The sequence below is a fragment of the Nomia melanderi genome, chromosome 8, assembly GCF_051020985.1.
Source record: "Nomia melanderi isolate GNS246 chromosome 8, iyNomMela1, whole genome shotgun sequence".
Classification (NCBI taxonomy): domain Eukaryota; kingdom Metazoa; phylum Arthropoda; class Insecta; order Hymenoptera; family Halictidae; genus Nomia; species Nomia melanderi.
This window is the reverse complement of record NC_135006.1, coordinates 12,563,503-12,580,572: the sequence shown is the minus strand read 5'-3', so window position 1 is coordinate 12,580,572 and position 17,070 is coordinate 12,563,503. Positions and strand designations below refer to the sequence as shown.

The following is a 17,070-nucleotide window of genomic DNA, read 5'->3' as shown; positions in this document are numbered from 1 at the left end:
AAACGGACGCTCGCTTAACAAAGTTTCAATTTGTGACGTAACGCGCGTACTCTCGTGTAAAAGTGCTTAGTATTGAAAATTGGTCTGGTGCAGTTGCACGTTAATACTACACTGAATTCATAATCGACATCTGCTCGTTAATACTGTGGTATTTAATCGCGGTCCAACGTGCTTCCTTTCGATCGGAATCTCTGGAGTGGTTCGATCGATTAAGATCTCGAGAAATCGATTATCTTGGAAATTAAGGTTCGTATAAACTGATTCTCTTTGTTCGTTAAATCTCTGATAGTCACGCCCATTTTTCTTTTTGGATGGAAAAGTATACGCTACCCCAAATGCGAATGTATTTTTCCATATGAATCATGTCGCAGCGAGACACCCTTAATCGTTATACAATTGTCGCATTGAAATAGATAGCATTGAAATTAACAATTGTAAATATAAATGATACGTCCGAAGGCTGAAAAGGCATTTTGCGTTGGTGTGCTGCTCGAAGCAACTGTCCCATTCGTCGTTTGAATCGATTCAATCGAAATCAGAGCACTATCAGTTCTGGGCTACGGTAGCGTGGTACCCTGGTCAGAACAATTTTTAATGTCAATTCAATGTTGATCCTTTCGTTTCAGTCCAATTATGTTCCCTTTGTTCTTGAAGTTTTAATATACTAACAATCAATGGAAACCAAGAAACATTGGTAAACTAATATCTTTTCCTACTTCTATTTACATCTAATTGTTAAAACCAACCACCCCTTTTAAACACGGAAATACCAACACATTAAATGGCAAAAAACTGGAAAAAATACTTCATTTTACTTAAACATACTTTCGCGACTGTACCTGAACAATCAAATAAATATTTGGACCTCAAAGCCACGGAACCTTTTAGGGACAAGGGTCGGCCCTGATTGTGATCTCGTGCTGTGCGCTTGTAGTGGTAAAAGTAAGTAGGTCCAGGACAAAAAGGGGGCCGAGGGAACCAACCAGCAATCTCGGGAGGGTTAAAACGCATTCGCTCGGTCATTCTTAGCGTTGGAAGGTTGAGGGACGGTGGTGCGTAAGGGTCGTCGAGTCTTCGCCAAAAGAGAAAGGATTTTCTCCTTGCTTCTGAGCATCCCCGTTGCGTAAGACTTTATACACGTCCTTGGAATCTGTTCCGCGGTCGCAATGGAGAGTGGGAGGTTGGATTTAGATAGCGCCGAGGCGAACGGTGTCGCGAAAGAAGCGGCAGTTGCTGCCACGTATAAGCCGCTTCCGGACGACGACAAGCGCGACTCAACAGAAAATACCGCGATGGGTAAGCCGAACAATGAAAACGAGATCAACGATGGGGCGCACGAGAAGATGCTCAATGAGGAGAATAAAATTTCCAACACGAAAGATGCGACCGAGGTGAGTACCGTAAATCCATAAATGAGCATGCTTTCTAGCCGACACGCCTATTCCCGCGTGAGATCAATGAGACGTTATGTTATTCACGTTTACAATTTGAAAAATCTACCTTTTGTCTTTGTACGATCATCTTTTTATTCATATATTTGGGTGACACTTGTTAAGGAATTTCCTTTGTCTCGTGTGCACTTTGCTCCGCTCCGACGATCAATTGTTCGCTCGGTAGGATACGATCGATACGATTTCGAACAACTTTCTAATTTTCTTGTCAACGTTCGTTGTAAGTATGTTGAGACTGTCGTGTACCGGAATAAATATAGTGTTCACGAGTAACAGCTTCTCCCTGTTGCATCATCTTTAAATTGGAGGAAAAATCTCGGGTTTAACCTGGGGAACTTCACCGTGATTCATTGTATGATTAAGTAAACAATGTAAGATGTATATTTGTATGATATTTTTGTAGTAATAGATTATTTTTATAAATAGGTGAAATTTATTTCTGAGAATGGTGATACTAAGATCGATATCGAAACAGTTAAACAAGCTCTTTCTGGAATGGGCAAGGAGGAATTAATGAAGTTTGCTAATGATCCATTTTGGGTTCGATTGAGATGGTTTTTGTTCATTACCTTTTGGTTATTATGGGCTGCTATGTTGTTCGGTGCAATAGCTATTGTGGTAATGGCTCCAAAATGTTCAGCACCGAAGCCAAAAGAATGGTGGGAGAAAAGTCCTATTGTCCACTTAGATCCTGCTGAGACTAGCACACATAATTTGAAAGGTGTAGAAGCTCTTTTGGATACTTTGAAAGGGCAAAGTATAGATGCAATTTCCCTTGCATCAGTGGTTAAAGGAAGTCCAAGTATGTGTTGATGTACTTGTAATATATAACTCATTATGTTCTTGTAATAAAAGATTAATGCATTGTACTTTTAAATATAGGGGGAATAGATGATATGAAAGATATTCAACCAGAATTTGGAACTATCCATGATCTAGAGGCTCTTATAAAATCTGCAAAAGAAAGAGATCAACATATTATTTTGGAATTAGATCCAACTCATACATCAACTGAACATCCTTGGTTTAAACGTTCTATTGAGAAAGAAGATCCATTCACATCTTACTATGTTTGGGCAGATGAAAAAACATTTGATGGTAGACGTAATCCACCTAATAATTGGGTTAGTTACTTTTTAAAATAAAATCTGTTTATCATTTAGTTACAACTTATGTTTTTCATGAATGTGTTCTGCCTTTAGTTAAGTGTATTTGGAGGGTCTGCATGGGAATGGAATGAGCAAAGAGGACAATATTATTTGCATCAGTTCAATAGCAGCCAACCTCAGTTGAATTACAATAATCCAGCTGTAGTTACTGAATTTGCTGTAAGTCAATTATCCTTATATTTCACATATATGTACTTATATATCTCATATTACATTAATTAACATCTTTATTGATATAGGATGTTCTGAATCATTGGGTAAAATTGGGAATCAGTGGTTTCCGGTTAGCAAACACTCAATACTTAACTGTGCATCCAGAACTTAATGATGAATTCAGAAGTACTATTCCTACTGAAGCAGACGATTATAATTCGTTAATACATGCTTATACAAGAGATCGCCCAGAGAATGCTGCAATCTTATCAAAATGGCAGGAAAGGGTTTATAATGAAACAGACAATAAAGGGTCAGCCATTTTTTTTAATGAAAACTGTATTGCGCTTACTAAACGCATTTTATAACAAATCTATAATTACAATATTTTTTTGCCAGATTGTTTGCTCTTCAAGATGACATTGGAACTGATATTTTACAAGTTTACAATGAGAAGAAAAGACTGATCGACATCCCACAAAGTTCTCAGTTTCTTATAACTGCTAATAGTAGTATAAATTCCACAACTTTACATAAAGGTATCTCGCATTGGCTAGAATTCACTTCATGGCCTGCTTGGGATGTAAGTTTCTGTGATATCTGTCGATAAGATTTCAATCGTGATCCTTAGTTTATAATCTTGTATACACATTTCAGCTCAATGGTAAAAGAAATACTTTGAGACAGAGAATGCCTGCAGATATAGCAGACAGTTTAACGCTCATGACTTTACTTTTGCCTGGTACTCCAATACTCACCTTAAACGATACTTTATCTGCAAAGGATGCATTTGCAACTTTATCCAAAGCACGTGAGAGTGTAACATTCCTTTATGGAGAGACGTTACCTCGGACTGTTAACGGAACAGTATTTGCGTACACAAGGTAATGTAAAAAATTGACTATTAATATTCAAAATTATTCATCACATGCACTACATTTTCTTTATAACTTAATAATAAGGAGTAACATAAATTAAATCTTTATAGATAACATTAACTATTTTTAAGAGGTAGAATTGACTTAATTAAATTTATTCATACATAAGAAAAATATTATACCGATTTAAATTTCAATTGCTACAAACATTAGAATTATCGTTTAACAATAATACCTAGAGCTTAAGTAACATACACCTTACAAAAATGTATTATGTAATTTGCTAACCAAAGATTAATTTACCATGTTTCACGCTTCCTTCTATACTACACAGGAGCTGGTGAGTTCTAACTTATTAACATATTGCATGAAATCCATCTTTTGTAGAAATAATTGTGTAATAATCTTCGTTTTAATTAACCAAGTATACATGTAAATTAATCTAATTAATTGCTTTAATTGTTTTTCTTCGTTTATTGTCAAATTATTAAATTAATATTACAATTATAATTAAATGTTTAGGTTGAAGAGTGGCAATCCTGGCTACTTAGTAGCATATCAAACAGCAGAAGAACCCACAGTAGTGGATTTGTCTACATTACCACAAGTTTCGTCTGAAGTCAGTGTGGTAGCACACAGCCCTAATTATGTACAAGAGGGTGAAACAATAAGGTAAATTACTATACAACTATGTATTTCTTTTACTTTTCGAAACAATAAAAAATAATTATTGTATAATACGTTCATCCTTTGTTTCAGAACAAAGCTGTCCTCTAACAAGGTTCCTATATCTGGAAAGAGCACTGTTGTTCTAACATTTGTGCCAAAGAATTAAGTTAATCGCTGTGTGATGAACCATTCTATTTATCAAGCATAACCACTTGTTTAATATATTTATGTAATGGCATTTATTTAATCCAATCATGTATTCTTTTTGCCAACTGCAAGTGTGTATAATTAAATATGCATATAGCAAAGACATGAAGTGTTATGATTTTCCCATTATATTATTTTTAAAGATAATTATATTTTGTGCAATTATGTTGGTACTCAATTTTTAGAACAATATTTATTCGGTATGCAGTTTTTCTGGATCTGTAAATCTGGCTGTAAGAATATAAAATAACGCAGGTAACGGAACTAGAGCAAGCATCGCTGGATGAATGTTGAGACCGTACAAAGTCGCGATGGAAACGATACCGTATCCGTGTAAGAGCCAATGACCTAGAATAACTATCACATTCTTCATATTCGATACAGAACTCACCAATAATGATTTCATTGTCTAAAACAAACATATACTTCATGTAATAACTGAAACTTTATATTTGAATGTACTTAACTGTAAGTATAAAAACTATACCTGATTTAATTTAAATGCAAAGTGTGCTGCATTAGATAAAACAGATAATATTATTGTTATATGTGGAAATGAATAATCTATAAAAAAGAATGAAGATGTTTAGATAAATATATTTTTTTCCATGATATATAATATTTCTTACTCACATATCAGACCACCACCAACTGCATGAAGCAATGCTAAAATTGGATAAAAGTAAAGAGCAGCATAAATTGAAAATTTCCCTTGGACTGGTAAAAATTTCTTAGCTATTAATGGTCTTATCAATAACATAATAGCTATTCCTAGAGCATAAAAAATAAAGACCATTGTGTACCTAAAAGTTAAATGGTTAATAGATTGATGTAACAGAGAGGTATCTAATAATTTGAAGATATTATGAGTACTAACAATGGATAAACAGCTTCTTGTGTGCAATGTAGAGATTCTTCATAATTTGGGCTAGGATTATGCAACAATGTATACCAGTCTGAGAGTTTAGTAGCTCTACATGATGTAATTCTGAAAGTACCTATAGGTTCAGTTACTTGCAAAGTGATGAGTGATGCAGCGACAACCTCGAATAAGGCAGACAAATACAATGCTATCACTTCCTTAGGTATATTTCGTCGCATAGATACCTTATCGATACAAAACCAATGTAACACTAAAGCTAACAATGCCATAAAACCAAGATACAACCAGTCATAAAACATAGGTTCATCGTTACAAGGCACACATATTGAAGAAGTATTTGCCCTAAATCCTCTAGGACATGCACCGCAATCTGTCCAGTTCCCATCAGGTAACAGTTCCCTTCCACAGTACAGTCCAGGACATCGTGTAAATGAATTCAAGGCATCTGCCTTTGGTATTGAACACATCTAGGTTTTGCTTTGACAAGATCAATAAAATTTGTGTCAAATATTTTTTGCCTTGTATGTCAATTTATATTATTACAAATACATGTTTCGAACGCAACAGCGGCGCGGTATAAATACTTTAAGGTTAAACGCGAAGGATAACAAACACAGCAGTCGGACATAATTTTATGAACATTTACATTGTAAATGTTGCAATTTATTATATCAATTCACTGGCTCACAGCTTAGAAATACAATCTGTTTTTAAAATATCATAGATCGTTATAACAATCAAATTTGTAAACTGTGGTGAAGTGTGCAACGTCATCTCACGGTTAAACATCGAATAGTGTAAACATTGGAAATCGGTAAAATCACATGCGTTGTATTAATTATGGTCGTTGCTAATTGCATTATGATTCGGACGTCAAAAACCGAGTTAAAAAGAGAGATAGAAACAATCATTCATAAACATTATACGAAATTGCCTTAATAGCGTATTCGTCTGCGCATAAATGTATAATAAAATAACCGTGAAACTCATTAAACAAAAAAAAATACATTTCTATTGTATATTGACTATAGATATTTTTATTTTAAAAACTGAGTAATAAGCAGACATTCATAGTCTAGTTATTCCAAACTTATGGGTTGGGACTTACGAATTCAAGTCGATTCATTGATTTTAAAATACCCCACATCTAATTGCTTTAAGGCGGGTTCATAAAAGTAAAATTACTAAGATACTATGCACAGCACTTAATAACAATAAACAGCGATTAAAACATATGAACTACATACATGAAAAACTTATCACTATCATCTAATGCGTGAATTTTCAGGAATATAGTGCTTACCACAAGAATACTTAAAATAAATACAAACAATAGTATTTAATACCACACATTTTGAAAATATATAGATAATAATCCTAATAATGATAGTAGGTCAATCACGACGTGAATCTATTATCTCTAATGAAAATATTACATTAAATTCAAATTAGCACCCATATCCATGTAATATTAAAGCGAACATGCAACGTTCAAGGGTCGTTAAGGCGGATATACAAATATACACAGAGCCCTAAGCACACACAGAATATTCGCAATATCGAATAATGTTAGTACGGTGATCGGTTAAATGTAAATACAAACGTAAAGGGTTTCTAGTGGAAAAAGCAACGGTGCAATGGCAAAAGGGTAAAGATTTGTAAAGTGGCGCGACCTAGGACGTTCGTGCGGACTCGTGTTCGATCGGCAATCTCCGGCCGACGATTGCCGAGCGCACATTACTATTTTCAGGCACACAAGGCACCTCTTGACGGGTTTTCAATAAGTGAAGAGGGCGACGGTGCGAGGGACCTGGATTTTTTTCCTTTTTTCATTGAAATTTTTACGTGCGGTGGATGCTGAAATTATAGTGGGCTGTGGGTGCGTACGCGATAAAACGTACGATGCTCGAGGAAATCTCGTCGATGCTTAACGCGTAACAGTCTGTCGGTCGGTTCCGGCAAAAATGAAAGAAGCTCGTCGGTCCGAGCAGCTGATGGCGGCCGAGTGCTGTTCAAGCCTCTGTGTCGTCCCCCATCGCGGCGTTTAAGTGAGTGTGTGCGTTCGGCTGCGCGTACGGAGTGCGGTTACCGCGTGCGGTACGAGAAAGATAATTCTGCTAAAAGATAGATTTTGCGTCGGCGAGAGGACCGCCTCCTAGACGGGTCTACGAGCTATTTCGTAACGGTGCTTTTTCTCTCGCGCGACTCTCGGAACCCGACACGCAGGCAGGCACAACACGGTAAGCCTGCTACACAGCCGTTTTCTCCTCTCCAACGCTGTGAATCGAATATACGTAAAATTGTGTGGCTGAGCACTGCAACGTATCATCACCGGTGTCTGGATTTCAGGTGACGCGTAATCCACGTACGACCAGCGAGGAGAGACACGGTATCGCTTCTCTGTGCAGCACGGTGTAGGTGGGAGATTCGACGTACGACGACGGGGCGTGCGTTCGCGTGTGACAACGCCTAACAAGCGATCGCGCCCCTGTACTCGCAGCCCGATACAAGGAGACGTGCCGGGCGATTCCCTTGCGAATTTCGATCGAACTTGTAAACTTAATGGATCTCGTCGATTGAGCAAGTCACCCTCGGCCAGCACGTTGTCCTGCCGCACGGAAAAATATCCTCGTGCTATGCACGCGCGATCATTAAGTTTCACCCCTCTCCGGCTCAGGAACGTCTGAACAGTAGGTTACCGTGTCCAGGGACACACCACGTGCGGTTTCGTAACTCGTGCAGTGTCGCTTTGTCCCATTGTGAGTGTAGTGAGTTTATCCTCGTCTACGCGGAATGCGGCCTCCTAGGGGTGGACGCAAGCCTCTTTAGTCACGTCCAGCGCCGGTAAAGGGCAGCAGAGGAACGAACGTATCTCCAGCGTTCAACTTCCCTCCAGCTCTCACGGTGCCTCTGCTAATACCAACATGTCGTCAGCGAACTTTGTGGACCGGATAGATCCCTTCTCCAAGAAATCTCTCAAGAAGAGGTCCAAGAGGTCACAGGGCTCATCACGCTATCGTACCTGCCAAGAAGTTGAGCTTCCACAGTTACCGCAGTTCAAAGGTTTGTTACGGTTGCTGTACTATGTTTCGTATAGTATATTAATTACCTACGATCAAGTTCTTGTGATAACGTCACCAGGACAATGATTATGAATGCTGATATAGTAACTCTAAAAGCGAAGTACGTTGAGTCTTTGAATGGAGGTAATATTGTTTGTTACATAGTCTTAGGTATATTAATGAAAGTCTTGATTCGTTCTTTGCTTCTAAGCTGATACGCAGTATTATAATATTTCAATAGCTTCAAACAAGTTAAACTTCTGTAACAGTATCAGTTTGTCCTATTGTAGTTACTTTCATGATTGGATATTAGATTGATATCTGTCCTGCGTGATATTATTCGAGAAATGAGATTGTTTCTTTTCATAGAGTTACTTTTGTTTCATTGAATAGTATGTGATATATTCAACAATAATGATTGCTATTACTTTATTGTATTATTATATCAGAGACAAACTTAAGATGCATGCATCCTTGAACCTGAGTATTGGCAATGCATTTGTCATTTTAAGATTAAGCAATCAGTATATATAAATGAGGTAGAATTACATTTTGATAGTAAACAAAGTTACTGCCTGATATGTTAATGATTTCAACATGTACATTCTCAAGATACATTCCAATCTAATCTTTCTTTATGCAATTGCAATTGTTTCAACTAATTGCACCACTGAGTAGAAATATGTAATGAGTTAATTATAAAATAATTTACTATTCCATCTTCAAATGATTAAGTAATTTCTAATTAATATTAACTCACAGATTTATTTCCATACTTGGGATAATTTTGAAACATGTATTAAGTTTATCAAATTGTTTGAATAATCCATGTTACGTAATATTAAACGACATGCACAGATAACATTTATGCGATATTGTATTTATGACCGATGCAATGGATTGCTCGGTATACCGATGCCCGAAACGACTAAAACTAACCTCAAAATTTTGGGGAAAGATCCATTCATACCGAAAACGAAAGTTTCTCGCTTATTTCTGTTTACGTGATACAATCGGAATAGGATAGAACCGAAAGTTAAATCCATTAACTATTTTAAGCAATGGCATTCCGCTCTGTGAATACTGTTCGGCGTATGTTCGTATTGACGTATATTCTGAAAATCGATGAGGAGTAGTAAAGCAGAGGTCAGTTCGCGTTACTCGAGATTTTCCTCGAACAGAAATTTCGAACTGTTCTCGATGAACCATAATCTATGAGATACAGAAAAAAATGTCGATTTTATAAGAATTATATTCCGAACAGCTTTTGATCTGAAAGTCATTTCCAATTCATATATGCGATGTCGTATAATTCGACGAATTAAAAACCGAAATTTACATTTTGCCACTTGCAAATTTCCATCGCGCCATGTGCGTGTCATTTTACGTCACGTTTCTTTTTCATTATGCGGCCAGGGATTCTGTTTGTGCATTTCGTAAACCCTGTACGATGACGGAATGGCGTTTGGTTAGCTGCAAAATCAGATTAGCTGTGAATTCTGATTCCGCTCTTGTTGATTAGGCCGTTCCCCTTCTGCTCGTCCTTCGAATCACTCTTACATAACCTGTACAAGCTTATTAGCTTTTACAGTTGGACGTCACGTACAGCATGGGCTGTTGATCTACAGAAAACACGTTATCGGGTTCGCGATTTCGAAATAGAAATATTCGCTCGTTAACTAAAGTGCCTCTTAACCATGAATATTCATATAATATGATTATAAAGAATTCATTCTGTACTACACGAAAATCGATTGTAGAACTTCCACGCGAATAAACAAGAAAATAAACAACACTTGAAGATCGCAGATGAACGCAATAACGAATTAATTACACGTTATTATTTCGCATGGAAATTAATAAATATCTGCCAACGACCAATCGACTGACGCAGGAAATTGACGCCGAGTCATTTATGATTAAGAAAATCAATTTTTCTTATCTCCTATCTGCACAGTTTAAAAAAATGAAACGAGCTCCCAATCGACCTTAAAACAATGCAACAGTGTAAAGAAATAAATATTTAATTGTTTATAAACATACACGCGGGATGGGTGAAAACTGATCCAGAAATGAGCGAGCAAGGGTTACATTGACAAAGTAACCTCCGTTATCATCATCATCGTCTAGGACCAGCTCAAAGAGAAGCCACACTATTTTCGCATGAAGGCATACTTGAAAACAGTATGTAGTGACCCATAAACTTGTGGCACGTTCCAACGACGAGCGGTTATGCGAAATACAGGCATCCACCTTGCAGTAGGCAGTGTCGTTCACCTCTGCCAATAAAACGGCAGTAGTCCTTAGTCTATCTTTCTCGGCCATTCGCTTGCGCACTGCCTCCTCTAGCTCTCTCCTTCTCCTCTCGCACTTGTTTCCTGTCTCTTCGCTTCTACGTTAGTTTCTCGGCCGTCTCTTTCTCGCACGGCGTTGCGTACATAACCTATACGCACGTGTTTCCCTCTCGAGCATCATGTACGCGTTTTGCCAATTGACACGCAGTGCCACGCGTTTTACAAACCGGGTAAATATTGAATTGACCTCTTATCCAGTACAGCTTCCGACGAAAACCGCCTCTGCAAATGCAATCAAAGAAAACTAAAAGTGATTTCAACGATGAACACAAAACGACAAACTAATTCGTCCCCGCTGTAGCCGACTCGCCAAAGCAATTCAAATTTCCCGCCCAGAGGAATTCAAGAACTTAACGGTTCGTTTCTATGGTTCACAGAAATATCATTCCGTTCGTTGAACGTTGAACTACGATTGAGATTTCAACGGATTGTGATTTTAAACCCCTTGCCCTGTAATTCCTTTCCCAATTGCGCTCCACAGATGTATTTTATTATTCGTAGTTCGTTACAGAAGGAAAATTCTATGCTTATTCTATGTCTACGTTTACTTAGCGTTATAATTGATAATAGAAGAATAATATCCAATTCGGACACGAGAGAGTGAAACGATACTTACATTTGTTAAATTTTGAAATCTTCACCACGAGTCTGACACGATATTGTAGAGCAACCGACTCGCGAAAGCAATTCAAACTTCCCGCGCAGACGAATTCAAGAAACTTAACGGTTCGTTTCTATGGTTCGCAGAATCATAATTTCGTTCGTTGAACGTTGAACGATGACTGAGATTTCAACGGATGGTTTAAAAATACTGAGAAAACGTTATATAATCGTGCTTCGCAGGATTTCGAGCGAGTCGGTTATCAAGCTAACCTCAAAATCGCTCGTGAGAACAGACCGAGAGTTTATCATTGTTCTGCCAGCGAATTCTCGTGTATGGTTTGCATGTGCGGCTGTTCTGTTTGGCTTTTTATTAATTCAGAATTATACGTGTCGCGACAGACGTTCCGTGTTACGTGGTGGGTCGTAATACCTCCGGGTAGTAGGGTCGCTCGCGTAGGTAAGCCGGGTCTCATGCGGGATTTATGTACTGCATAGAGTCTGCGGTGCAAGACCAAGGCAGGGAAATGTGTTTCGGACCGGTTAGGTACTCGGGGGAGCACGGCACAGACGATTGCGATGCTTGAGAGGATTTCCAGAAAGACCGCTTACGTAGAAATGCCAGCGGCCCACGATAACCGATTTTTTGGGAATAATTGAAATGACACGATAATTTCAATGGAACGAGCTATCCATTGTTTCCAGTTATCGACGATTATGAACAGTTGATGTTCTCGTGCGAATTTTCTAATTCCCGGTGTTACACTTTTACGGAACTTTCACCGATGAATTAACTAGGTTTTCCCAGTGAGAACGGGATCAAACGTTTTATCATTGTTCGAACGATTTTGAATGAAAATTGTATCGCTAACGGCATTCAATGAACCATATATTATCAGAACAGAAAGTTATTCAAATGACGTCGCCTTTGGTCCCATTTTCACCGGAGAGGTCTCATGGAATTCATCGGTGAAAGCTTCGCAAATATAAACATGGAAAACAGAGATTTTTCCATTGTCTTGCTAGAATTAACCGAGAGAAAAATTAGTATCTATATTGTGATAAATAGTTTATTTACTAAACGTGATGTTGTCAATTGGACTCGGTAAAACTACAAAATTCAGTTATAGAACCGAATAACAGGTTAAAAAATCTTTTGCTATAAAAGTTTAACTGCTAGTTCTAGTGTTAACCCTTTGCACTCGAAAGTTGACTTCCAATCACCATTTGATTTGATGTAACAAAATCACAGAGTGTTGTATATAATATTAAGCCTTTGCACTCGGAAGTTTTTCACTGGAAATGTTCAACATTCTCCGACGAGATATAGATGACATTGCTTGAAGCTAACTTAACGACAATTCACGGGTAAATTAAGCGACAAAGCTATTTTATTTAAATATTTCACATAGCAATACAAGGTTTCTTTGAAAATACTAAATATTCATAGTTTTTCTGTATCGAATCGAGCGGTGACCGAGAGTCACCTCCCGAGTGCAAAGGGTTAAGTTTTGTATAATGCATCGATATGCTAAATATTTCTATAAAATAGCTTTGTTTCTTAATCATTCGAGTGCTGAGGAGCGCTATAGCGCTCTTGTGTTGTGCTAAAATTGTGGAAACCGCGGAGGCGCTTCTATTTATCAGTATCAATTATAATTGTCTTACTATGTTTTTCAATAAATAAATCAAAGTAACTTTATTCGAATAAATGTTACTTTTTGATATTCTTTTCTAATAACACAATATTTGTGATCTCAGTAGATAAGTACTGTTATTAATTTTCTTGCACACAATCGCTTCCGTATTTTTGGTAAATATCCACAAAAGTTGTTTAGCATTCAAACGGTTAATTTACGCATGTTTCCTCATTAGTTCGTTTCATATAGTGTCATCTGTGTCTCATCGAGTGAGAAGCTTCCGAGTGCAAGACTCGATTCTTCTTACGATAATCGTCCCACAGGATTCTATACGTTGCGTTAGGATCGCCGATGGATATCCTTCTCGAATTATTTTCTAGATCCACATAGTAACGATCGGGTGGAACCGTTGACCGGCTGGAGGATCGGCGAAGACGCGCGTTTCGCGGTTCGCGGTGCAGCCAACCTACGAATAAGACTTATTTAGAAACACGTAGGTGTGCGGCCGGCATCTGCCTACGTTTCGCGTGGCTCACGATCGCCCAGCTGCATCCAGGTCCTCCGAAGTTCCGGCCGGGAAACTTCGCTCGTCGAAACTCGCCTTAATTGAATCGGATTCGACTGGACCGAAAGCGAGCACCAGCGTTTCAAAGCTTCCCGATTGTTAATGCGAAACGAAACATCGAGTCGAAACTCCCGATCTTCACGGGATGTTTCGTTATCTCTTGAAAAATACTGGGTCGACCCCACGATCCAAGGCTTCCGCGTATGGTGGCTTCATAGTTCCCAGTGTCGGGGCCTCTGTAATTGTTCAGCTGACCAATTAAAATCTCTGTTCGCCGGCTATCGATCCGGAGTGCGAACAAGGTACCCTTTAATAGTAGGTACAATGCGGCATTGGTATGTCGGTATCCCGATAAACTTGAAGATCGTTGTTGGCACGGAGATCTTTTTGAAAAGATAGCGAAGTTGCTGTTCGCACCGGGGAGCTTCGAGATTATGGCCGTTCGACGAGGATAAAATAGCAGTGTTTAGTCTAAGAAGCGTGGGTACGCGATTAACAATAGAATTACCAGACGGATCAAGAGGACCCATACCTAGTATCTTCTTTTCGCAATTATTAACCCTTTCCACTTGGAAGTGTTTCGTTAGAAATATTTGACATTCTCCGACTAGACACAGACGATATTTTTTTAAATTAACTCGAAGAAAAATTGCAAGTGAATTGAGGAACAAAGCTTTTTATCCCATTATCTCACACACCGATGCATTATATACAGTTGAATATTGAATATCAAATTTTATAGTTACTACATGAAATCGAGTGGTGACTGAGAGTCACCGCTCGAGTGCAAAGGGTTAAAAAGATAAATGTTTCTTGGAGAAATTATTCGAGAAGTAGATTCAGCAGCACGCAAACTGAATTGTAAATCAATCGAAGTCTCGACAGATGCACTCTTGGAGTTTCTATAGAGATATTTCAAAAAGTCAATTTAATCGGTAGGTTTAGTGTTAATAGCGAACAGTTTTAACCCCTACCGGGGTCAGGTGGGGTCTACGAGGTGTCATTAGATTTTGTAAAAATATCAGTTTTTATTAAGGAATTTAACCAGGTGCAAGAGTAGTTGCTTTTAAGAGATCGTTTCGTTGGTTATGGATTCGCGGTGATGTAACAGTCGTCCGAGTCGTTGATCGATCTCCATATTTCACGTTTATGTGCCGGCTGTTACCGTGGCCGATTAAATTCGCGAGGAATATTCATGAAGCACAACCCCCGGAGGAGCAATGCAGCTCGCCTCTCGATGCCGACGATCTCTGATCAATACCCGTCGGATCGCAAATAAAGAAACGTCGGGACGACGGTTAACGCTTGAAACGCTGGGCTAAATTTTGCTTGCGTTTTCGTTTCACGCTCGGTGACGAATCCGATTCCAGTACTTGATGCCGTAGGTCAAGGATGTACCAAGTTTCCGTTGGCCCTAGGCGTTTTTCTGGAACCCAGCGTCACTAAAAACGGACGAACGTTACTCGAAAACTTGTTCTGATTAACATGCTAACAGCAATCACTGCGAACTATGAGTTTCAATGAAGTTTGCTTTATTATCTTATAACTAATACGTCGTAGTCATTCGATGTCCCGTTAATGAACGTCTCATAAATTGAGTGTTTCCATTCTTAACACTAGAACTACCAGATGGGTCAAAATGACCAATTCCTAATTTCTTCTTTTAGAATTACTGCAAAGGTACAGATACTTGTTTAAGAAACAATTGAAGAAGCTGATTTAGCAATACCTAAACTGAAATATGAGCCAACTGATATCTTAATAAATTCACGATTACAGCTTCCATAAAGAAATGTTCAGAAGACGGTTCAAGTGCTCGGTAGTTCTAGTGTTAATTGTTCTACTATCTTTCATATCTTCTATTCCCATTTTGTCGATGATATTGCCAATATTAATGTCATGTAATGCCAATATTCCCATAGATGTATCAATATAGCTACCTTGGAATAAATATTAAAACTAGAAATAATTTTACAAACATGCATAATATCCTACGTCAGAAATCGAAAAACATCTGAGTCATTTGCAGAGTCAAATCGGATAATGAATGTTATACTCGATATCAAGTATAATCTACTTTATCGATCAGCTTGCGCGGGTCTTGAAATTTCCTTAGGCCCCAAAGTGCAAAGACGCACAAGGCGAGCCCGCATTCCTAGACGACGTCGGTTCAAAAAGAAAGTCTACGGTCAAGTATCATCGCCGGTTCGTGCCGTATCGTCGCCGTTGCGCCGACGAACGATCGCGATAATCGACTGTGGACAGATAAGAAGCCTCAGATTTATCGCCGCGGCGAGAACGGCTCGTCCGGCGTCGCGCAGCTACGCACGCGACGATAAAACGGAACTCGCGTTTCGAGCGACACTCCCGTTCGATCGATCTCCGTCCCTTTTCCCTTTTGCCCGGGGACAAACTATTGCTTCCACGGTGGATCAATCAAAGGAGTATCGCTGTGGGAGAAAGCACATCGTTCAAATCGGATCCGAGGAAGTTGTTTAGAACAGAAATTATTCAGAAAACCCCTCAATTCAGGGCTTCTTCACTGGCTTTGATAATTCCCGATCGTTCTCTCGATTAATTTCTTCAAGAATCGTTGAGATCGGTTAGACCACTTTTCCAAATAATTGTCGAATTTAATCGGAGACTAAAGTGTGAATTAGAAATAGTGTGAAATTCTAAGTAAATTGGAAACTGCTTCATTATCCTTGTTGAATATTGTAGATCCAAGAAAATCTGGTTCATTCGATGCATCCTAAGAATGCTGATGCGGAATTGTACGCGAACAATCGTGTCAGATTAAAATCTTGAATATCAATTGATAATTAAGAGGCAAGAAACCGTTGGATCGCAAGGCTAATCTCGTCCTCGAAGCGTGTAACACGCGTGAGCCGCTCGGCGGATTCCCGGTGAGACACGCGCGTGTCCTTGACGTCCAGTCGCGTCCACCGGCAAACGTTTTTCCACTTGTCGCGCACGAAATTGGACTAATTTCGTACACTTCCGGTTTCCTGTAGGGTTCTCACGCGGCATCCTTCTGCCCGGAGGTGCGCGAGAACCCGAAAATATCGGGTTAAACCGGAGCATCGAATATTTCTCGGGATCAGAACTGGTTCTCGAATGTTCCAGGATCTTCGCTGATGTTCGAAGTTCCCGAGAATACTCGAAATTTCCAAAAGTCCGGAAGATTAAGGACTAAATGGACATTTCAAGACGCTCCGTAACGAATCTGAACGCGGTTCCTCGCCGCTTAATCCTAAAAATTTTCGAAGATCTCGAACAATTTCGTGTTGTCGCGCTCTTCTGCCACTGCATCGTGAGGATCTAACCCAGAGGATCGTTCGTTTCACCGGGAAAAAAGGCTGTCGAATCGGGGGACAAGGTTTTGCTGCGATGATCCGATGATTCTCTGACGCGTGTCGTCGAAAGAAACGCCGTGACT

General features: G+C 39.0%; 3 protein-coding genes across 6 annotated transcripts in view; 2 read left to right on the top strand and 1 right to left on the bottom strand.

Annotated features, from left to right (window-relative positions):
• The first annotated feature begins 72 nt into the window (after positions 1-72).
• Positions 73-4,630, top strand: CD98hc (CD98 heavy chain). Of its 2 annotated transcripts, none has more exons than XM_076369802.1 (10): positions 73-246; positions 935-1,391; positions 1,878-2,253; positions 2,334-2,575; positions 2,654-2,779; positions 2,860-3,086; positions 3,173-3,356; positions 3,431-3,657; positions 4,174-4,323; positions 4,411-4,630. In XM_076369802.1, the coding sequence occupies exons 2-10, from the start codon at positions 1,167-1,169 to the stop codon at positions 4,484-4,486; spliced, it is 1,833 nt and encodes a 610-aa protein (XP_076225917.1). In that variant the 5' UTR covers positions 73-246; positions 935-1,166; the 3' UTR covers positions 4,487-4,630. The 2 variants fall into 2 exon arrangements, with proteins under 2 accessions (XP_076225917.1, XP_031833679.1); XM_031977819.2 differs by having other exon boundaries at positions 889-1,391.
• Positions 3,775-7,081, bottom strand: LOC116427455 (JNK1/MAPK8-associated membrane protein). Of its 2 annotated transcripts, XM_031977822.2 has the most exons (5): positions 5,635-7,081; positions 5,405-5,571; positions 5,161-5,330; positions 5,015-5,091; positions 3,775-4,936 (listed from the first exon to the last, which is right to left on the bottom strand). In XM_031977822.2, exons 1-5 carry the CDS (start codon positions 5,875-5,877, stop codon positions 4,721-4,723), a joined length of 873 nt encoding a protein of 290 aa, XP_031833682.2. In that variant the 5' UTR covers positions 5,878-7,081; the 3' UTR covers positions 3,775-4,720. The 2 variants fall into 2 exon arrangements, with proteins under 2 accessions (XP_031833682.2, XP_031833681.2); XM_031977821.2 differs by having other exon boundaries at positions 5,405-7,071.
• A 32-nt stretch (positions 7,082-7,113) lies between these two features.
• The window catches only part of wdb (serine/threonine-protein phosphatase regulatory subunit widerborst), a 52,258-nt gene continuing 42,301 nt past the window's right edge, over positions 7,114-17,070 (top strand). The window contains exons 1-2 of one of the 2 annotated variants that reach the window (XM_031977656.2): positions 7,114-7,650; positions 7,760-8,473. In XM_031977656.2, the coding sequence (XP_031833516.1) occupies positions 8,335-8,473 (139 nt within the window). In that variant the 5' untranslated portion in view covers positions 7,114-7,650; positions 7,760-8,334. Of the gene's footprint in view, positions 8,474-17,070 lie in introns of both variants that reach the window. The other variant, XM_031977655.2, reaches the window with a different exon arrangement.

Bases quoted from the DNA above. Each gene is read 5' to 3' on its own strand.
- CD98hc (XM_076369802.1), top strand. From the start codon at position 1,167: ATGGAGAGTGGGAGGTTGGATTTAGATAGCGCCGAGGCGAACGGTGTC. The intron at 3,087-3,172 runs GTCAGCCATTTT...TTTTTTTGCCAG, and splicing joins AATGAAACAGACAATAAAGG to ATTGTTTGCTCTTCAAGATG. The intron at 3,357-3,430 runs GTAAGTTTCTGT...TACACATTTCAG, and splicing joins CTTCATGGCCTGCTTGGGAT to CTCAATGGTAAAAGAAATAC.
- LOC116427455 (XM_031977821.2), bottom strand. From the start codon at position 5,877: ATGTGTTCAATACCAAAGGCAGATGCCTTGAATTCATTTACACGATGT. The intron at 5,331-5,404 runs GTTAGTACTCAT...TTTAACTTTTAG, and splicing joins CAAGAAGCTGTTTATCCATT to GTACACAATGGTCTTTATTT. The intron at 4,937-5,014 runs GTATAGTTTTTA...TGTTTGTTTTAG, and splicing joins TTGCATTTAAATTAAATCAG to ACAATGAAATCATTATTGGT.